At 30.3% G+C, this 23,763-nt stretch overlaps 1 protein-coding gene across 3 annotated transcripts in view; it reads left to right on the plus strand.

The window, feature by feature from the left end:
• Nucleotides 1-23,763, plus strand: part of Klp3A (kinesin-like protein 3A) — a 143,953-nt gene continuing 120,190 nt past the window's right edge. For all 3 annotated transcript variants that reach the window (XM_076472338.1, XM_076472339.1, XM_076472340.1), the window contains exons 1-6: nt 1-134; nt 11,713-11,965; nt 13,667-13,860; nt 15,275-15,361; nt 21,155-21,416; nt 23,043-23,153. In XM_076472338.1, the coding sequence (XP_076328453.1) occupies nt 11,734-11,965; nt 13,667-13,860; nt 15,275-15,361; nt 21,155-21,416; nt 23,043-23,153 (886 nt within the window). In that variant the 5' untranslated portion in view covers nt 1-134; nt 11,713-11,733. The remainder of the gene's footprint in view (nt 135-11,712; nt 11,966-13,666; nt 13,861-15,274; nt 15,362-21,154; nt 21,417-23,042; nt 23,154-23,763) is intronic.

Below are 23,763 nucleotides of genomic sequence, written 5' to 3' on the forward strand. Positions count from 1 at the left end.
TAGTGATTATCTATACGGCAGCCAATGAAAGATGAAAAACATTTTGCCGGACGAGTTCAAATTCTCGTGTTAGGCGCAATTAAAAACTGTATTTTTTCTTTTACTTTGTAAGTGTGCCTTGTATAATCGAAAGGGTAAGTAAAAAATATATCATAATAAATTAACCCGAAGGTTTAAATATAAAAATAATTTGAAAAGGCATAATCTTATGACTGAACCCGTTTTGTCAAATTACATTTTGAATCATTGACGTTAGTTGAAAAACGTAAAAACATTGTTTATGTAGTATAATTTATAAACAATTAAAATATAATCTAGGGACAACAAAGGATTAATTAGTTTATTTAGGCTGCCCCATCCACTAAACTAAAACATTAAACGAAATCTCAAACCAGTTCTTATCATTCATATATTTATCAAATCTTTTTTTCCCTTCAACTACAGTTAAATTTTTTACTACCTCCAGGCTCTTTTTCATCTGGAGGCAACCCATCAAAGACCAATTGCTCTGTAATAACTTATGTACAGATTTATGTACTTAGGAAAATAAAATTTAGCTGAAAATGATTCCTACCCTGTTAAAATTTATATTTTTGTCCGTGAATCCTAACTGTGCTCACAATTAGGTATGAAAAAAGATGATGCAGCAATACTATCAATTCCTTTAACAATTTTAAACACCTTAATCATATTTCCTACAGCTCTTATTCTTTCAAGATAATATAATTTCAGATATCATAACATCTTCTTTTATGAAACATTTTTGAATTTCATTCCAGGTTGCAGGATTGGTTTAGGTTAGTAACCCTTTCCATTGATTCAATGTTCTTAAAATGAGAAGTTCAAGACTGAACATTACTCCAAATGTGGCCTAACCAGTGATCTCTACAATTGAATTATAACCTGTTTAGATTTGTATTTATATATTATAACTCTAACAACATCACACTGCTTGGATGGCTTAAGAGACTGATCAACAATTGCACCAAGATCTTTTTCTTTCATGACACTACCAAGATTAATCTCATCCAAATTGTGCTAAAAATTCAAATTATAATAATCCATATGCATTATCATGCATCTTTATTGTTGAAACTAATCTACCATTTATTCATCTAATTCCTTGCATGGTCCAAGTCATTTTGTCTTGTAGCAGAATATTCTTCACAACCAGTAACACCAAAGACCTTAAGATCATCAGCAAACTTAAGCAGTATATTGACCATTCCTTTATCTTTGCCACTTACATAAAGAGTGTTGGTCCTAAGACAAAGTCTTGAGGTAACCACACTTATGAAACTAATCCAGTTTTATTAAACTCCATTTATAACTTCCTTTATTCTTACCAGTCACCTTTCTATCCAAATTATTTCCCGTGTCGAAAGAAAATTTTTTTTGATAAGCCTTTTATGTGGCACTGCTTAATTCCTTTCGAAAATCCAGTTACACTATTCAAAGACTCAGAAAAAAATAGTAGCAAGTGGCTGACATATCCACTCCTTAACCTCTTTGTGGAAATATCTGTCCCAGTAGCATTATCAATCACTAATTATGTCTTAACAATTGTAGAATTAATATGATTATTTTGCTCTGTGTTATTTTCATCTTTCAACTGTTCAGGATGAAGAATATTGCTTAAATATTCCTCAGTAAAAACTGAAGAAAAAGTATAATTTATTTATTTTTGGGATTCTTCTGGGGTTGGTCACTGTATTGTATTATTTGTTTACCACCTATTTTTATATTGACCAATGGTAGGCTCTTTTTTTTTCCATTGGTCTGTTTTTGGGGCTGCACCTGTGCATTTAGCATCACGTGTGATATCTGTGATGCTATATTATATTTTTTGGGGTGCTTTTTTGTTTCATTCTGAGTCATTTATATCTTTATTTGTGTTCCATGTCCAGCACCTTCCCCTACTTACAGGTCTCTTGTTTAATTGTGCATACTTGATGCTGACTGAAGTTCTGGTTCAATCAGATCTGCCTCAATCACTTGTGGATTTTTCCCTGTTTTAAATAAGTTGTCTGATATCAATCAGGTGGGCACTTTCTGTAGGACTGAAAATGTATATGGTACAAGTTCTTATTTTTCATTTCATGAGATGCCATCTTAGGTTTTTTTCACCACTTGATTTGGTAACAGTTTCATGCCTTGCTCTTGGGACATATTTTTTTTTCCATATGTCTTTTCCTCAGATGGTCTGTATTTTACCCAATTTCCACATTTTTTTGAATTTTACTAATACCACTACATGGATGTGTGGCGTCAGTTAGCTGCTTCCAAACATGAGTTGTCATAACATACTTATCTGCTTCTTACATAAGAAGCTCAGGTGATTGGATTTTTGTAGTTGGATAAGACTTTCCTGTTATTTACCTAATAGCCTCATCTATTTGGAGACTGCCTTTTTAATAACCACCTCCTTCAGGATATATCCATTCTCCTTGCATGTATTTAGTTGAGCTTTCTCATATCCAATTTATTACAGATAACTGTCTTATAGTAGTGAGGTTCTAAAGCATTGTGGAGGATGTGGTTTTTTATGGAAGCACTTCTCCCTTTGAGTTTGGCTCATTTGCAATCTTTTCAGGAGACACTGCACAACCCATGGTCTCTTACTCTGTTTTTTTGGCTTCTCTTAACATTTCTCCTTCCCTCTTCAATTGTATGTGTTGGTGGTTGAATGTATCCAATATCATTGGAGTTATTGATTCCTTCCCCTCATCTGGATTTGTTTTTCCTTCCCAAATGCTCCTCTTTAAAGTTAGGAGGGAGGTATAGTTGATCAGCAGGAGGCTTTAGGACAATGGTTTATAGATAAAGGTTTTATCATATTAAAACACTGGCAATTCCAGCAGTCCAACATGCTTTAATTCACTTTCTTCCTCCTGTTCAGATTTGATGAATCATGTTTCATTCCAACTTATCAATGGTAGTGGCTTTTATCACTCACAAAAGAGGCACTTGGTATTACTCCCTTTTTGATAGACAATGGATCTTCCTTTTTGAACACCGACACTTGACATATGTCTGCTGAGGTGTTTTCGTCCTTGTTGCAGATCATCTTTCCAGTTCTGATACATGTTCTTACAAGAAGTAGCCTTTTGATCCTTAAATTTTCGGTGGCTCTTCTTACTGTGGGGTACTCCTCCATGAGAACTGTATGACTCCTTTCTTAATTCAATGTTAACTCTTTTTGGTTTTGATCTCCTGTTCATTGTCTAATTACTCTGGTTGTCAGTACATTCAGAAAAAATTAGATTCGGTTTATAATTTTAGTTTTTCTCATTCTGTCAGTCTTCTTCCCAAAGTGATTTTGATTATCTATATCACTCTAGGTCAGGTCAATTTCTTCCTGGCCAGCACAGATCTGGTGTTCTTGACTGTTTCAGCTCAATATGTTCCTTTTGTTTGGATTGATTTTATTAACCCCCAAACTGTAGGTTAATTCACATCAAGGGAAGAAGTGGATTCCTTTATGTGGTAAGGAGACTTCCCAGAGAAGGTTCTGAACCTCTACCCATGTGTTTGCTGTATGTGATAACCTCTGAAGGGGAGGAGAGAATCCTTGTGGTTGTGGGGTCCAACTCCAACAAACCACTTTGGCCTTGAACTTCTGTAGATAGGCAATCTTGGGGTGGTCCTCCCAGGATCAATCAACTGGTCTACTTGGGCTAAGGTCAACCAAGTACTGGTGTTGTACATTGTTTCCAATACTAGTGTTTGGGTATAGTGCTCGTGAAACCCTGGCATTGCAGTGTATCCCCTCATAGGGTTCTATGGTGGATGGGGACAGTGGGCACTATAATTTTCTTTATTTTATATACCCTCATTCATGGGAAAAAAAATGAAAAAAATGGTAATTGGTAAATGGCTACGAATGGATGACTGTTCAACAATCACCATCACAGTCAGTTTCTGTACCTAGACTTCTTATATTGCACTCATTATCTGAAAAGTCCTTAGGGCAGATGTTTCCTCTTTTTTATTCAAAAGGGATTAGAGGGGCTTGCTGATTCACCCAAGTCAGTTGGAAATTATGCTCTGGAGATATTTTGATGGAAACATCCTCGCTACAATACATTAAACTCTTCCTGAATTCAAAGAACATTGAGGATTACCCATTGGGATTACTTCCCATGCTATCTTGAATTCAACCCATCCCACTATAGCTTATTACTATATCCAACTGTGAGCAACAGCACCATTTTAAACATGTTTTTACAACAGTTTTACCTCTGACATTGGACAGTGTCATTGGTGATGGTAACACTGTCCACCTTACAAATGTTTTCAAATTTTTAAGGACCATTGGCCTTTTAAATGATATTAGTTTTTATCTGACATTGGGCCACTGTTTTTTGTTTAACTTAATTTTCCTTTACTTTTTGTAATACGTTTACTACTAATTTTTTTACTGGTTGTTTGGTGCAGGTAGCCTAGTTGCTTTGCACCATATAATGCCAAACAGCAACAACAACACTTTTCTGTTCTTGAATTTTTTTCCTTTCTCCATCAGCCATTGGGTTTGACTTGTAATTTGATTGGCCTTGTATTTCTGGTCTTCTTCCTGTGATAAATTTCTGGTGTTTTTGATGCATTTAGAAATCTTCTCTTGTACCTGCATCTCAACCTTGGTTGTGACAATTAGAACTGTACTTGTGTGTTTCCATTTTCACTATGTTAAAATATAAACGGTACCAAAGGGAAACTGGTTTTGTCCAGAGTGCAGAAAACATCCTCAGTTCAATATTAAAATATAATCCCTACTTGTTGTTTTTCTTCTGTAATATACTCTTCCCTGTTTCATATTGAAATAGTCAATACATCGTGTAAAAGGTTTTTTGCAGAATATTTTTTTTAAAAGATAAATGATGTAGACCTTAAGTTACTCATTCTGAGAAGTCTGATCAGGGTCCAAACTACTTGCATGAATTAACCAATGGCTAGTAGCCTAATATAAGTCATTCCATGAAGAATAATTCATTTTTATTTCAAAATTAGCTAGAGTACTCATCCATTGGGTTGTTGAAACAAAATATTATTTGTAACAAAGGATAAGAAATTCTACTTATTTTTTCTTAACATAATAAACACAAGTAAAAAAAAAATGCATATAGATACCAATACTAAAAGAAAGACATACTATTTTCAACAATTCTTACAACAATGGTAACATAGTTTGTTGTATGCTGAGGGATATACAACATTGGTAGCTTTTTGAAATTAGGGATCATCCTGTATCAGTGTGTCACGTTTGGGGCTGATTGATGAAGAAATGTGGAAATGAAGAACAGATACACACATGCACATTATTCATTTATGTAGATGAAGGATTATATTTTAACTAATGCTAGAATTTTTTATTCCCTTTATTTGGCCTTATTCTAGCAAAAATTTATTGAAGAAAAAATTAAAAAATAAATTTTTGTTACACCTTTAATGTTCTAATTCTTAGTTTTAATATACAAGTTTTGACATTAAAAGAAAATTTATTTTCCATCATGGTGAAAAAGTATCAAGTTTAAATGAAGAGAAATTTTATCACCACAGAAATCAGCTGATACTTCTAGCTTGATCACTTGCTATCATTTATTGGAAATGTTTAACACTAAATCCTCTGGATTATGATGTGTTTAATAGATCTTTCTAGAATATCTTTATTTTTGTTGCACATTTTAAATTTCAATTGTTTTTCCTATGTTCATTATTTTTAGTCAAATAAAACAGATTCATATAAATTTTATTAAATACAGTAGAGAGTTATTTTGTCAATTGTTGGTATTGTATTACTTTTGCAGACAAGATAATGAGTTGATATTGTATATCTCAGGACAGCTTGTATGGGTATTAACACTTATTAATAAAGCAGAGAACAATGTTTGGACCTTCTTAGGTCATCTTCAGGTTAGCAAAGAGATCTGGAGAGAGAGAATGTTGATATTGTTCTTTGAAGAATTGTATACTTATTTCTTACTAGACCAGCATACTGTTTCACATGAGTCCAATTATGTGCTATTTTCTTAGTGGCTTTTATTGGGAACAACTGGTTTCTTCCCTTTTGTGAATGTGCCTTCAATTTGGCACACATCAATCCAACCTTATCTTTAATGTTGAATTTTCTGTCAGACAGAAATTTCTGTAACAGACCACATTTATTTGTTATATATCTATCTGCCACTTCATCCTTTAGAGAGTAATGATTCTGCCAACCTTTGAAGTAATGCCATAGAAATTTCACAGCATAGTGGTGCTTGTAGTTGGAGCAAGCATCTACCTGTGCTGATAAGTTTGAGGATTGTGCAATAAAGATCCAGAATTGTTTATTGTGATAGCTATCTTAACACCAAAATGTTTTGCTGGATTCCATTGCCATTTAAATTTGGGTAACAAGAACTGAATACTGCCATAAAGTGTTATATAAATCAATTATATATAGTTTTTCTTCATCATCTTTCAATGACTAGTGAAAGAACAGTTTTCTTTCAGTTTCATGTTTTCAGATATGAAATGTAGTTCAATGCACACTTGGCTTAGGATTTCTGGCTGCAGTTCCTTTTCATTTTTATCCAAAATTTGTAATTCTCCTTCGAAATGTTCATTTAACTCTTTCACTTCGGACTCAGTATAACATACACAAGTTCATCTACACAATTGTAGACATTAATTATTTGCACTATAACTTTTGACACAGCATGCATATCTTCACAAAATATTTGATAGACTTTTAGTAAAGATTACAAGTATTTTGTGTACAAAAATAGATTTTTTACTGAAATACTTTTACTAAAGATTTGTTTGTGAAAATATTTTTTGTAACTAATCTGAGTGAAAAGTTATTTTCTGTTATAATTAAAAAAAACTATTTTTGCCCCAGAAATCTCAAATATTATTTGCATAATCTCTAGAACCTTCTAAATACATTTCAAATGTTTGTTTTCAGTAAAACTGTATATTTTGTTTTTCTATACTTTTAACTATATGTGGTCTGTCACTTGACCAATCTTCATTCATCACAGAAAAGTTAGGAAATAGATATAAATTATGTTGTAAGTAGCTTAAGTCTCATAACATACTATAGTTACATATATATATTAATTATTTTTTATTATGATGAACTTCCAGTCATACGTGGTTAAACATTACATAACTTGTATTGACTCAGTGCATGTGCACTTGTTATGTATCCAGTATTGTAAAACTGACATTTAGTCTTCCCTGTCTTGGTTGTGTTTTATTTGACTAGTATTTTGTGATATCTAGTTACATTTCAGTTATTATACATTATGTGTATATAGATTATTACTATTTAAAAATAAATAAACTTATTTTTCTTAAAATATAGAACAATAAATCAAGAAGTGAAGCAAGCAATTTATCTCTTCTTTATACTAGGTTGCCAAGCCTTTTAAAATTTCACATGGTTGTATGTATATAAATAAGTACACTGATACTATAGAATTCCACTTTAATTTATAAAGCTTGGTAACATAAATGTATTTAGATTAAAAAAAAAAATGAAGGTTTGAGCAGACTAAAGAGATACCCATACATCATTAAAATCTTGGATCGAAAGAACGTGGTAGCCTTTTCAAAGGATAAAATGGCTTAAGAAGATCACTCTGGGGACATTCTAAGATGTGGTAAGAGTATATAAGGGACTATTTCAAAAATATTGAAAGAGTTGAACAGAGCCACAGTGTATGATTAAGTACATAAGCCATATTTCAGCAAAATAAAAAAGATATGAGGTTCTAATTTTATGTTCTAGCTTGTCAATATTAGTAACTAACTAGTTTTGTACAAAATTTTAGACTTATTATTTTGACATCACAAACATCTAATTTTAAAATGTTGCATTCAACATACCACGTGACTCACTAAAATCTATATTTAAATGTGTTATTTTAATATTTACTTTTAAGAAATTAACTCATTTATAATATTAAAGTTTGAATTATAATCTACAATTTAATTCCAAACTTGTTGACATAAATGCATAAAATAGTAGCTTAATAAAAATTTGAATGCAAGTCAACAAATGAGATGACATGGCCTTTGAACTGTGACCTGTAACGAAAGAGTTAATGTAAAGCCATGATGTATTAACTTTGAGCTGGTAAGATCATTGCATGGCAGTTCTTTTTTTAAAAGTAGAAGTGCCCTAGCCCTGGCTTTGCTATGCTGAACCCTTTTCCTTTTGTCTCACTTTTGTTCATTCATGGCATTTCACAGCAGTTTTTGACACATCCTCTCCTTTAGTTGTTACTGGTTTAAGTCTTAGAGGTTGCTTATTCTGGATTGGTAGTGTCATACATATCTGCCTTGATTTCTGCAAGTATGTACATGAATATATGAAGACATAAGCAAATAAATTATATAAGAATATCTATGTATACATTAGTTATACAAAACTATATTATTACATATATATATAAATTTATAAAGTTAAGTTAGTATGATCTTTCTCAACATCTTTATATTCAGAAATCTGTTGAGCATCATATTGAATTAATATTTTGTTTATATGTATAGATATACTGGTAAAAGTACCCAGCATAACTCAGGTTATTAACTTGATAGTGTATATATTCTGGACCCATTACCTGTATACTTTTGTTGCTCAGCAACATAATGTAAAAGCCATTGTTGGAATGCATTGCTACCCAAATACACTTTCTGTATATTAGAAGTTATTATATGAGGAGGCACTTCTTTTCTATGTGGTTTTTCTCATAAGATGCTCGTACACACGTAGGTAAATGTAAATACACAGGTGCAAAACTCCTAGGGTCCACTTAGTATGGGTGCAAAATTTCAGGTTTCTGGTCTTCTTGGAATTATGGTGGTCACACAAACATAGATGCATGCATGCAGACATGAGTTCTGTGATTTATATTTGTTATATAAAGAACCACTTTTTTAAATGTGGTTTTTTGCTAGCTTGTTTTATTAACAAGATGTGAATGCATGTGGATAAGTAAAATACACAGATGCACACTGGCAGGGTCCTCTTAGTATTAGTGCAAAATTCCAGGTTTCTAGGTAAGTTACTCTTAGAACTTTGGCAGTCATGCACACAGACACATAGACATGCCCTTTTATTATTATGGATATAGGTGGTTTTCTGAATAAAACCTGTTGATTTTAAATCATTTTCTGGTTATAAAAATGATGTACATGTTGTAATACAAACATACATTTCAAAATGGGTTACTGAGAACACTGTTTTTAATCAGTGAGTATGCATTTTGTATTCTAAACTCCAACAAATACACAAATGCTTGCACATTTCTTAAAAACGTACATATTATAAAGTTAAAAAAATGTAACAGTATCTTATTTACCACTAATAAAATGGTCTGGACACACTTTGTTGTGACATTTAATTGGATCTAGGTTAAATCCTTTACAGTTTATCCTTGTAAGATGTCCTTCTTAATAGGGAACGACTTTTCTGTCTTTTTCTCTTTGATGTTTAATTTTTGGAAAGTTATAAAATTATCATTTATTATCTCCACTATCACAATTTGCACAACCCTACAGAAGTATTCACTGTTGTCATAGGGTATAAATTAAAAAATGTTTTCTTCATTTTCTTTGCATACTCAACTTACATAATTAAAAAGGCTGCCAGGAAAGATGGACAGTGCCATTGTGGGTAATATTATGGTGATGTTATTGGAAAACTACATATGTTACTCCTGAGTTCTCAAATAGAACTCATTATTTTCAACCATCACACTTGAGCAGTTAGCTCCTACACTTGTCTTAACAATAGCATTTGTAGTCTGAAAATAAATACTCTGTACTAAATACAAGTAGCTTATTGATAATGTTATGGTGTTTATCATTTGGGAATTGAATATATTGAGTATAATTCTGTGTACCAAAGTTAGATATTTTAATCAGTTATCTAATATGCTGTGTAAACAAACTGATGAACTGCAATTATGATTAAATAAATTAATCAAAATTAATGTTTCTAATTATTACTATATTTGATTATTCCAATTATTCAGGAGATATTTCAAGTTTTGGATGCAGTTGATTTTCTGTTTATTGTCAATCATGCCATAGCCACTTTACTCCTTGGCACATCCTTTCTACTCATTGACCATCTGACTCAGTCTCACCTTTTCCTTGTCTGGGGAAGGAGTATATCTAGTACAGAAGTGGTGCAGTCTTCCATGTATCATCCTCTTCTTTGAGGATTCCTTTTTTGGGGGTGTCTTTCAGAGGATTCTTTTCTTTTCTTCTTTGCATTGGTCCCTTTACCTATTTAATGTGGGATTCTAGCTTTTAAATGAGTGAGCAGAAGTAAGGTACCTTGTCAGAAATTATAATTTTCCTATATGGAAAATGATTTAATAGGTACTTTGGCACACTCATCCCATCTTCTTTTGCCCTGTCTTCTAGTGCTTAGTTTTCTGTCAGAACTCAAAGTGATAATTAGGTAGAATAGCATAGAGGAAGTTGCATGAATCATGTGTGAGGCACATTTATGGGTGGAAGTTTATTGTATGATAATTTGCATGCATGAATCAATTGAACACATGAACCAAATGGGGAACATAGGTATAAAAGGCTTGTTGTATATGAAAAAAAAAAGTAAATAGAGGGCAGCACTGAACAAGAATAACTATGTATGTGAGTGGAAGTATGATTTGAGAGTAGGAAATTCACAACATTCATCTGCTCATGTTTCATTAATGTATTCAAGATATATTTATCTTTGTTCTCACTAGCTGCATCTATATATGGAACTGTAGAGCTGCATATTATTACTGGGCAACTTGCTTATTCATTGATAAGTATATTACTGTTGTTGTAAGTCACTTTGTATTCATTTTCTGTGTTTTTGTTGGGATACTTTTAACACTAGGACAAATTAAAGATAATAAGAACAAACAATGGTTTATTTACAAATCATAGAGTACATACAAGTAACATATAGCTGGTTGAACTACGACAAGGTACAAATTTCTAGCCCCTCTAAAATAAGATTTAGTTGTATTCTGACCTTTAGATCATGTGTAATTAATTGCTTTTGCTTGATAATCAATTATAAGTTATTAAATCAACCAGTAATACAGTACATATACATGGGTTTATGTGGTGAGGTTTCATTGGAACAGTTAGTTATTACTGCCTTTGTAGCTGTTTTACTGTCACAACATATATTACATGAAACCTCTTGATTATTTAAAAAAGATAGTTTGCTTGCTAATAATTTGGTGCAGTAAAAAAGTTATTTTTAGCTATGACCATAAACACAGGGAAATAATATATAGGATTCTTTAAACCAAGTAAAATTTACACTTTTATACAATAAAAACTTTAATGGCAACTTTTAACAGAACTTGGGAAACCATAAAAATCCACAGTGAAATCTTTTTTACTTTTGAAAACTGAGTTCTTATAAATAACATATATAAAGTTAAACTTTCAATAATATCTTAGCTTGTGTTTGAAGCAGTTTCGTTCAGTAATTTTATAAATGGGAGTTAAAATGATAAACTCAGACATTAAGAGTTTATAATAGTAATTTAATTTTGGCTTCATTTGTGATAGAATATGTATTATAATGGCAAAGTTGTTAATTTTTTTTGCAAATGTCTATTTTTTGCTTAATGTTTAATTTCATCATTGTATGTATTTATTCTGTTGCTTATCATTCGTATTTAACAACTGAACTTCCTTTTTCAGTTGATCACAGGAAAGAGGAATATGTCAGACGAGAAAATCATTCCTGTTAGAGTAGCATTAAGAAGTCGCCCATTAGTGAGTAAGGAAATAGTTGAAGGATGTCAGTCCTGCCTTTATTTTGTTCCTGGAGAGCCACAACTTGTTGTTGGACAAGATAAGGCCTTCACATTTGACTATGTTTTTTCTCCAGAAAACACCCAGGAGGAAGTTTACACAAAGGTGGTCAAGAAATTGATAGACAACCTATTTAAAGGTGATTTTGTTTTCTTGGATACTTTTGGGTCTATATTTAACATCACCTTCTTTATTCAGTTTATTAAGGTTTTTTGATAATTTTTTGTAAAGTACTTCAACATTTTGTCCACTACACTCTTCTTGAAAATTCTTAGCAGACTGAATAAAAAATATAATAGGCCTCAATTTAATGTCTTATGGCAAGTATAATTAATAATAATTTAAAAAAGGCATTCACACAGTAAACATTGTTGTAACAAATGGCTTATATAAATAGTGTTCTAATCATTACTGTGTTATATTTCAGCCAGCCTAATGAGCTTTTGATTCATCAAAACTTGTCATTGGCACTGGTTTTAGCAGACATAGTATAGTTGAAATACTATTATACATTTTTATTCTTGAAAAACCCCAATAAACTGAATTAAAGAGTGTAGTGTTTAAAAATATGCCTTATGATAATTATAACTGGTTACCTGTATGTTTTAAATATGTTCAAATTCATGTTTTTGTGAATGCTTGTAATGTATTTTATTTGCTGTGTGTTTAATGTTACATTTAAGTGGATTTTAACTAAAGAGAAATAGTAATTAATTAAGTGTTCATAGGATGAGTGTCACAAATGTAATTTCTTCATGTGATATTTGACAGGTTTGTTGATTAATGGTGATGTGCATAAGGTTTGTGGAGAGGATAATGGTATAATATCATTAATTTTCTGCTTAAAATTACTTAGTTGTTATTTTAATTATGTATATACTTCTAGGCAACTGGTTTGAGTCTCAAATTATTTGAGCAAGGAGAAACTGATAGTAATGCAGTATAATTGGCTCTGTTCTGTCAAAAGTTTTGGGTATTAATTTACTTTATTGTGATGTTTACTTCATGTATATGTCAAGTACTTCTAATTTAAGACAGCTAGTGACAATGCCATAGGATAAAGAAAGGGATCACTATTCATACTTACGTCCAGAGAAGATACAACCTGTTTCATTATCAGGTCATGGTAACATAATTAGTAATGAATAAACCAATCTTCTAAGAATTGACAATGGGTACTTTCTTTCATGTGTCTGAGCTCTGTTTGTTATTGCAAGGTCTTCCTAAATTATTCATAGTTTTTTGTTTAAAGAAATATCTTTCATTCCAAACAAAGAGTATTTTTAACTTAAATGTCAAAGTCAAGTTATGCAAGACTTCATTGCTCTTTTTCTTTCCTTCTGGATGTGCTATAAATATCATGGTCAAATCCCACTATTTGATTACTCAAGTGGTTGCCACTTAATAGTTGCTTTATCTCTAGTCTGTGAATTCAAAATTAAAGACAGCTGCATGGTGATAGCTTTTGTGTAAATCTGCACAATTATCTGAAACCATTTTTCTCCATACTTATTTTGATTTCTGACTTGCATCCAGGGAAAGATTATTTGTGTTGTTTTAAACAAGTTTGTTAAAGTTGAATGAAACATTTAGATAAGGATAGATGTTATATCAGTGGACTGAAGACAGACTTGGTTATGTCATTGTTTTTCATTTTCAGATGTATATAACATTGAGAAAAAATTATTGAGCTTGTTTTTTGTGTTTTATCTGAGCTGGTGGTCAGTTTCTCATCATTCTCCTTCCAATTTACTCAAAAGGGTTTCACAAGCTCTTCTGGTTTGATTGTCTAGGTTGTACTCAAACATTTTAATAATAGTATTTTTTTATACTCTTCTAGGCTATAATATTACAGTGTTAGCATATGGTCAAACTGGTTCTGGAAAAACTTACTCAATGGGAACAGCTTATAGCATTTCTGTTCAAGATGATGAATCCAAGAAGGGAATAATTCCTCGAGCAGTTTGTGACATCTTTGAAGGAATCTACAACAGAACAGAGAGTGAATTTTTGATAAAAGTTTCTTTTCTGGAAGTGAGTTATAGCTATTAATGTTCCTGTGAAAAATGTAATTATAAAAGAATATGAATCAGTTGATTTCTAAAAATTCGTATAGAAATGCTTGGCAAGTGCAAATGAAATATTGAGGATGAATATATATAATGTATTACGAGTTGTACACTTGAAAATATATAATACATTTATTTGTCTTTACAATTATTTCTGTTGTATATGTATAAAAAGCTATTCTTGTGATGTATCATGCAGAGAAAGCATCTGAAGTACAAGGCTTAAGCTTACGTTTAAAAATCATTATTGTTCTCTTCTTTTAGTATCTCTTAAACAGTCCATTGAGTTAATCTTGCTTTGAAGATCTGTCTTTTATCTATGAAAAGTCACTGCTCAGGTAGCCTTCCATTTAATACCAGAATTCTTCTAAGTTGGTCCATGTGGCAGTCAAAATTTTGTCTGAAATGCTATTTATATATTATAAAACTAAAATTTAACATGCTGTTTTATATGTAAATATTCAGTAAAGCAACAACTTGTGATAAAATATATTAGACTGCAAACATACCTTCTGATTTTTTAATTGGTCTGGTTTATATTTTCAAGTTAACAGTATGTGGAAATAGATTTTCATATATGCAATGTACCATATGATTGTATTTGACATAAAATAATTTTTTTTGACATCAAGCATTTACTTAAGAACATCTGACATGTTATTCATTATTTTGTTATTTGTAATGTTACTCAAAAGAATTTTTGTAACAAAATCAGCTGAAGATGCTAAAGTAAATTTAGTGAAATGGCAATGTTTCTTAGAGACTTTTAAAATTAAGTTACTCATTTTCAGTCAGAAAACTGCTAATGTTTAATTACTTACTCAGGATGGTCACAAACCTGGAAAAAGTTTGGAAAACTTTTGATACATCCTTCATCTCAGAACTTTCACACACACACACACACACACACACAAAAAAAAAAACATGCTGCTTAACTATGTAATTTGATCGTTATATCTGGTGGTAAATTAGAATAAATGATCTTTTATAAATATAAGTACAACATATTTCATCCTTTGAAGTTGCAATGTTTGTATTTAAATATTTTTTTCTTTTGCACCATAGTCTAAAGTTTTTTATACTTTGTAACTAGAGTAAAATAGTGTTAGTTATTCAAAATTGTAATAAAAAATTTGAAATTTTAATATGTTTGTATGTTTGTGTGTGTGCATGTGCACTTTTGTAAAATTTGTAATTCTGCCTCTAAGTTGAAAGTTGTAGGGAAAAAATTGTAATCAATGTGGTCACCCTGTTTTTTTTTCTAAGCTAGGTTTGAGATCAATTTACAACTTCGTACAATTATTACACTTACTAATATAGCACAGTTTTACTTCATACACTTATTACACTTACCAACAAATTTTTACTTTTGAACACAGATACATAAGGAAGAAATATATGACCTGTTTTCCAAGACGAGAGAAAAAGATATTGTCAGTATCAGAGAAGATTATGGGGGGATCAAGGTATTTTATTGATTTTAATTATTTTGATGAATAATTTGGATCTGTTGGTTTTCTTTTATTAATCTATTATAAAACTTTTATCATTATGATGAAACATAAAAGTTATTTAATGGTCAGTTACTCAGGTGATAGATTTATCAAAGTTTTTTACTTATACAGGTTTAATCTTTCAGGATTTGAGATTCAGTGATACAAAGATAAAATATTTTTGCTTATTAGATGTATTATGGTTGCTATTTTTGTCACTGCACTGTCTATTCTTTCTTTTTTTCCTAAAAATGACAATTGCTTGTTTCAATTTATTATTTTAGTTACTATATGTAAATATATGAAGTAATAGGACTTTAGTAGAATAAGGAAGATTAGAAGTATGTTTTTATCAAGCATAGTTATAAATCATCACTATTGCTTAATTATTAAACTAAGTTGTATGTTAATAAGAATTTTGTAACAGCCAACTAACTGTTCTTATAGTCATTTTGACTGACCTTGTAACCATCAGGTAGACATATACATATATCCACTAAATTTTAATGTGTCATGCATCTTCATGAAATTTGGTAAGCTTTTAGTAAATGTTACAAGTCTTTTGTAAACTAAAGATTAAATTTTTTAAATAATTGTTTTTACTAAAGATTTTAAAAAATGCACAAATCATCTCAAAAATTTACACATTTCATTTGTATAACATCTAAATTTCATTGTTAAGTACCAAACTTTTTGGTACTTAAAGATAAGTACCAAACCCCAAACCAAGGCCCAACTAACCAAATAATTGTTTTTCTTAACAATTTTTATTATTCTAGTTACTGAAATAATTGAAATATTGGTAATTATTTATCAGGATTAGTGTATATTAATTCATATTTGTTCAATTTGATTGAGACAATTCACAAAGCATAATCAACTAATCAAAATTAGCTTTTTTGATTATTTTAAGTAATTGAAGGTTTAGTATTACCTTCAATACTAAACAACTTTATTACCAAATCATATGAATAACCTTTGGCATCAAAACATAATTAATAAATCAGGTTAATATACACATGAGACCACTTGGAACCTGTTTGTGGTCTAACATAATTACATTACAATATAAGTAGCATAAAGTAATTAGTGTGTTTATTTTGCAAATTAGAACAAACCATAACTGGCAGTTACCATTATTTCTTTTGTGTTTCTGCAGTAGACTTAGTCTCAGGATAAATTGCTCTCTCCCCATTACAAAGATGCCTAAATGTGTTGTATATTTCCATTGGTAAACAAACTTATCAATCTGATCTTTTTGGTTGGATTGATATAGGTGGCTGATACAGAGATTTGTTCCAGACTTAATTTTAAGTATCATTTCATTGTTTTAATGTCATGAAAATAACCAACTAACCAAATAATTGTTTTTCTTAACATTTTTTATTATTCTAGTTACTGAAATAATTGAAATATTGGTAATTATTTATCAGGATTAGTGTAGATTAATTCATATTTGTTCAGTTTGATTGAGACAATTCACAAAGCATAATCAACTAATCAAAATTAGCTTTTTTGATTATTTTAAGTAATTGAAATATTGCCATTATGATTTCTCATTGTTATTTTTGACTAATTAAAGTTTGTTAATTTTAACCTTTTTACTACTTGAGTCGAAGAGTACAAATCACAAATTTCTACAGAGCTACCTTCAATACTAAACAATTTTATTACCAAATCATATGAATAACCTTTGGCATCAAAACATAGTTAATAAATCAGGTTAATATAATAAATATTATACAAGTTTCAAGATTTTTTAAAATATTCAGCCTTGCCCTTATGTGAAAATAGTTGCACATACTATTCAAGTCTTCCCTAATTTATTTACCACCCCTCTCTGATGCACAGAATTTAGTGTAAATTACTCATTATAATATAGATATTCCTAAGGTAAAGTCTAAATTTTACAGCTCTAAATAATATATGCTTATCAAGTCATAAATTAGAAAGTGAGGCCCATTTGCCATGTTTATATTTTACATCCTATCTTTCAGAATTTACTAATAATCCTCTCTGGTGTTTATCAATACTATATTATTTATAATCAGTAGAAAGGCAAAGTTTTAAATTATCAACTGATGTATTATGCTACCTCATTTTCATAACAGGATATTGCCAATTGCATCTTCAGTTTGAAGATTTGTTGTATTCATATCAAGCAGCTAACAGAATTATTTTAAGCCCTTCATCTTAGTTACAAAGTCTGTTGAATTTTAATAGTTGTAATACATTGTTTGCTTTGTGCATGCTGTTATTCTGTGTTCTTAGGCAACTTTTTAAAGTAAATAATGTTTAGTGTATTATTATAAAAGTAGGCTAAAATTTTACCAGCAATTAATATAAGATAATGAGGTCAAAGATTATTGCATAATTATTTTTATAAAAGTAGCTAAAAATAGAAACTTGCTAGAATGGATTAGAAAAAATAATTTATGAAATAATTCTTCATAAGGTGTACTCATGAGCAATGCATTTGCTGACTGATTTAGAACTTTTGTGATGGGATTATAAGTAAGATATGGCTTTACTCTCTCTCAACATGAGCTTGATCAATTTGACTGACCATGTGACCCCTTTGTACTTGTTTAAAGTCTTTATAGTTGTGGTACTACTAATATAGTATACTGTTATAGTATTTAATATAATATGTACATCTTCACAAAATTTGGCAGATTTTCAGTAAATGTTATACGTCTTTTGCATGGAAACATTATTTTGTTAGTGAAGTATTTTTGATAAATTTTTAAAAAATTGTCCATGAATATATTGAATATTTTCTTTTACTTTTCTGCATGCAAAGTAATTTTTGTGTTGAGATTAGAAATGCATTATCTCAAAAATATCAAATTTCATTGTATAATATTTAAAACCTGAATATGTTTTGAATGATTGTTTTCAGTAAAACTTTATTTTTTAATGCTGTTGTATATAATGTTCATCAATTTCAGAGTCCTCATAACAACCCAAAGAAAATATAAATAAATGTTTTTTTCCCTTCTAGAATGACTTCAAATTGTAACATGAAACTTCATTTGTTTATTTTAAGTAATTTTAAACTTGTAAAAGTATACATCTATTTATACTTAAAGTTTATTGTTTTATTGTGATTTAAACCACATCTAACTACTACTGTTTTATGCCATTATAAGTTATGACAAAAAGTCATTACAAGTAAATCCAAGTTCGTTATCTTTCCTGTGTGATCAATAGCTTGTATTAACTGAGAAATTGACAGTTTTGTGTTCCAAAAACTATGTAATATGATATATCATTTGATAGATGAAAACTTTGGCTTTCTGATGCTTTTCAATAATGTAGTATTAAGTGTGAGAGAGAACTTTCAACAAATCCTGAAGGAGGGGATGGAACAAGTGGGTGTGGCAAAAGGATCTGATTTTTCTATTGTGTTGTTCAGTAACCAAATGAAATTGAAAGCTATAAAATGGTTTATCAGTGTAATTACAGTTTTATAGCAAGCAATTTACATTGAATTTCATGCTTATTGGAGGAGTGGTGAATAAAATAGCGAAGTGGAGATTCAAAGAGAAAATGTCACACCAGGGGAATTCAGAATTTTTTAAAATATTGCCTTACAAAATTAAGAACTTAAAATTTACATACTTTTAAAATATAGATTATTAGCTACAATTTTATGTTACACTAACATAAAGAAAAAGTAGTTTAATTAAAGTTTGAATCTAAGTTAGGGGGTTGAAGGGCAATCGGACATTAAAATTAACTATAAAAGGTGTTGACTGTTATGAGCTTTAAGCTATTTAGGATAAACAGCTGTATCCTGTTACAATCTGCAGGAAGAATGAAAAAGTCAAATCAATCCAATGAGTATAGAGTTGGATGGAGAAAATAAAAATTTTCACTGAAAAACATTTTAAATTTATTAAGGAGGTTTTAGAGATTACCCAAATGAAATGACAATATTCAGATGAAGCAAAATATTTTTTAACCTTTTCATGAAAATAACTTTAAACTCAGGGGAGTGATGATTTAATTTAAAAAAGTTATTAATTTTGGGAAATGTTTTTTTTGGTAGGCCTTGTTTTTAATATTTCTTGTGATATGTCTACATCCACCTTATGAATTATTTTAACTTGCAAAAGATGTCTGATATCACCAGTTGTCTTGCAAAATAGTAAATGTTGTATTGATTTTGTTTTCCTGAGAAGTTCAAAATGAATTTGTTTTCACTGAATTGTATATTATTTATCACACACTTTAACCCTACAGTCACAGGTCAAAGACCATTCCATCACATTTGTTGGTACACATTTAACATTTCCTGAATTACAATTTCACCAATTATTCAAATTTTAGTATTACAGATTAGTTAATATCTTATTTTAAAAGTAAATATTTAAAAAAAAATCTTTAATTTTTGTGTATTATGTGGTACATTGAATGCAGTGTGGGTTTAAATTGGATGTTTGTGATGTACAAGTACAGAGCCTGTAGTTTCTTATGAATTAGATACTCAAATTACTGATACTTACAAACTAGAATGCAAAATAAGAACCTCCTGTCTTTTCTATTTTCTAAGGTATTAATATATTTATTAAATCAACCAAGGTGACCCCACCCATATTTTCAGTTTTAAATACTTGTTAATGTACACCCATACCAAATAACATGTGTATAACCAATTGAAAGTTCAGAATGACCCCTACTGGTTTTCTCAGCCTCTGTAAAGTATTCATACACCAAACTCTTTCTTCTCATGCTAGATTCCAAGCCAAAGGAAGACATTAGTGAGCTCTAAATTTCATATTGTTTTAAGCCAAAATACAGCCTAGTTAGTGTTTTGGTTATTTCATTTCACATCCATCATTGGTGGAATTTAATAATGCTTAGCTGCTTAGAGCAAGCAGCATATGAGTACAAAGTTCATAACTGGATGAGATGATCTTTTGAATATTTCTTTATTTACTAGCTTCGCATGGCTAAGTGGTTAGGCACTTGACCTTTACTATGAGGGTTGTGGGCTCAAATTGCTATCACATCTAGAGTGGCATGAAACTGATAAGAAATTATTAAAACTTGTAACAGAGAACCTGTTAAGTGATAGTTGCAATATAAGACATATTATCTTTATTATGGAAAGTTACTGCAAGGTGTTTTATGGTTTGTGACTATGTTATATCTATAACTGGAGATGTGGCAAAATTTTAGAATAGACTAGATGAGAATGGGAAGCTAATTACATTAAAGTAATAAATATATTGTGAAATAGAAGACTTGTTTAAAAATTAAAATGGAAAAATAGATTACAGATATGTATTAATCTTTACATTGATAGAAAAGTTAAAATTACAATAAAACTTGCAAATTCACAGCAACAGTTCCTTAAAGTGAGTTTTGTCAGTTTATTGTATTAAAATTACATTGCTATGTGTAATTATTGTATACATGATAATGCTCATTTATGAAGTATTATAATCACTATACATTGGTAAAAGAGTAGCTCAAGAGTTGGTAGTGGGTGGCAATAACTAGCTACCTTCTCTCTAGTTTTACACTGTTAAATTAGGGAAGGCTAGCACAGATGGCCCTCGTGTAGCTTTATGTAAAATTCAAAACAAACAAACCAATTAAGCAAAACACTTGAATTGTCAATACTGCTGCTGTTGGTTCATTCTGGTAATGCTTTATGAGGAAAAGGGTACATATATGATACTTGATAAAGAATCTTTGTGTCTAGATGGTTACTGAGTAGAACTGTATAGCTCTGATTTTTCTTTCTTTTTTCAGATTGTTGGTCTAACAGAATTACCAGTTAGCACTCCAGAGCAGACTTTGAAACTGCTTGAGCAGGGATCATTGTGCCGGACCACAGCATCCACAAACATGAATGCACATTCATCTCGTTCTCATGCTATTTTCACTGTAATTGTGGAGCAGCACAAAAAGGATGATTCAGGAGACAGTATTACTGCAAAATTTCATCTTGTTGATCTTGCTGGCTCTGAAAGGGCTAAGAAAACTAAGGCTCACGGAGAGAGATTTAAAGAAGGTAGCCATAAGCTATGTTTGAATTTAAGAAATACATTTGTACCATATTTAAATGTTCACTGAATTCATTATTGGTTGTTTTAATGAAGTGCTAAGTTTTCAATTGTGTTATCAGTTGTATTCCCTCTGCACAAACAACCAAGCTAATCATGGTTGCTTGTTACTTTTCTTTCTTGTATGCAGAGTATATGTCTTTGGCACAATGTGCAATAGCTTGCATGTTCATTTTCAACCAGTTTTTAGCTGAAACCTGCTCTTGCCAACTCAAGTATTTCCATTTCGAAAGTCAAAAAAGATCATGAGTACATCAATGATAACCCTCTTTTGAGCTTTCCCCTTTCTGTAGAGTCAACTTTTTTTTTTTATCATTGGTAAGCTGAAATTTTTAGGCCCATTTAAGATAAACAGTATCTTCTTTGATCACAAGTTAATTTCTTTTACCTTAAACAGTAATGTGTATTTGATATTAATCCTTAAACAATGGGCTTGGTACAAAATACCAAGCCCTTATATACATTTGCACATATTATGTATTTATACTGTAACTTTTAGTGCAGTATGTGTATCTTTACTTTTGGGAAATATTACCAGTATTTTGTACACAAAATATAAAATGTCTCAATGAATTATTTTTACTGTAGATTTGTATATGTAAGTATTGAATCTGTTTCACTATTTTGAGTGCAAAATGGTTTTCATGTTAATGTTAAAAATACTATTATTCCACTAGAAATTCTCAAATTTCATTTAGATAATCTTTAAAATCTCCTAAATACATTTCAAGTTTTGGTTTCAGCTAAATTTAATGATGTAGCTGTTATTTTCTTGACCCTAACTCTGTACAAGGTTGGTCAGTTTGACTCACTTTGTGACCACCAAGAAATAATCAAAATTAGTCTAAGTTATTATTTTCTTTTTTTTTCAGAATTATTTCAAATTGTAACATTAAACTACATTTGATTGTCTCAAGTAGCTTTAAATTAACAACAGCATACAACTATTTATGGTTAGATTTTATTGACCAAAAATGTTTGTGTTTATGGTTCTGTACTTCATTTGGGTATTTCTTTTTTTCTATGAAATTATAGCTGTCTAATGTATGGAAATGAAAAATGAAAGTTTTGTTTCAAATGATGCACAAAAGGCTAGAAAACATAGTAGAACTTTTATAGAGTTGCATTCTTTATATAAAAATATATTACTAAAGATTTTTAGGAATTAAAAATTATTTTTAAAAAGGTAGTAAATTTGAAATTCAAAAATGGGTTCGTGCTTATTCTAAGTACAGCTATCTGAAGTTGTTTTTGGAATGTTAAATACGTAGGCTATAAAAATTATTAATCATATGATGTGAATCTTGTTTATCACTGGGATAAAACATTTTATGCCTTTATGTACAGTAAAATTTACTTAGTTCTAATAAAAATGTATTTTTGTGTTTAAAATACATCTTGTTAATTAGATGTAATATTTCAATTGTGCTTTTTTGTACCAAACATTTGTATGTAAAATAATTTATTATGTGTTAACCTGATTTTAACTAGTAAATAATAATGATTAGGAATTTGTTCATTTTATCATTCTCTTTACTTTATTAACATATTGATCCCTATTTCTTTTGCTTCAGGAGTCAATATCAACAGAGGGCTTTTGGCTTTAGGAAATGTCATCAGTGCACTTTGTGATGATAGTGCCCACATTCCATACAGAGATTCTAAATTGACTCGTCTCCTTCAAGGTATAGATCATAATAGGAAATTTAATCTTGATGTTCAGACCATTGGAAAACAGGATTTCTAACTTTGATAATTTTATGTCTGTTTATAAACATTTTATTTTTAACTTGCTTCACCTGTCATTTTAGCCATGCTTGTTGTTTTGTGTCTATTGGATAAAGTTTGACTACAATAATAAGAAAAATAGATGTTTAAGATATTATCAGGATTTTCTCTGTCTCTTTTGTATGTTTTTGCTACTTTCAATTTTTTCAAGCTAGATTTTATAAAACACTGAATTGCCAGACTGTAGTAGATATAGGAGTCAATATATATATACAAACGTGTGTGCACGCACGCACTGCTGTAACTAAATAAACTCCCAATTTTTCAATTAGGTGAATAATTCTCAAGTCCTCTTTAGTACCAAATGTGGTATAAACATTTTGAACCATTCACATCATATTTTTACTTTAAATATAATATTGTACGTGTACATCTCTATCAATGAAATCATTAGTGTGGGTTTTCTGACATGGTTTTTACGTTTATCACCCCCAAAAGCCAGGTGGGTTTTTGAATAAATTTACAGTATGAAATTAATTTTGTTTGGGATTCATGTTTACAAATTTG

The sequence above is a fragment of the Tachypleus tridentatus genome, chromosome 12 (assembly GCF_004210375.1).
Source record: "Tachypleus tridentatus isolate NWPU-2018 chromosome 12, ASM421037v1, whole genome shotgun sequence".
Classification (NCBI taxonomy): domain Eukaryota; kingdom Metazoa; phylum Arthropoda; class Merostomata; order Xiphosura; family Limulidae; genus Tachypleus; species Tachypleus tridentatus.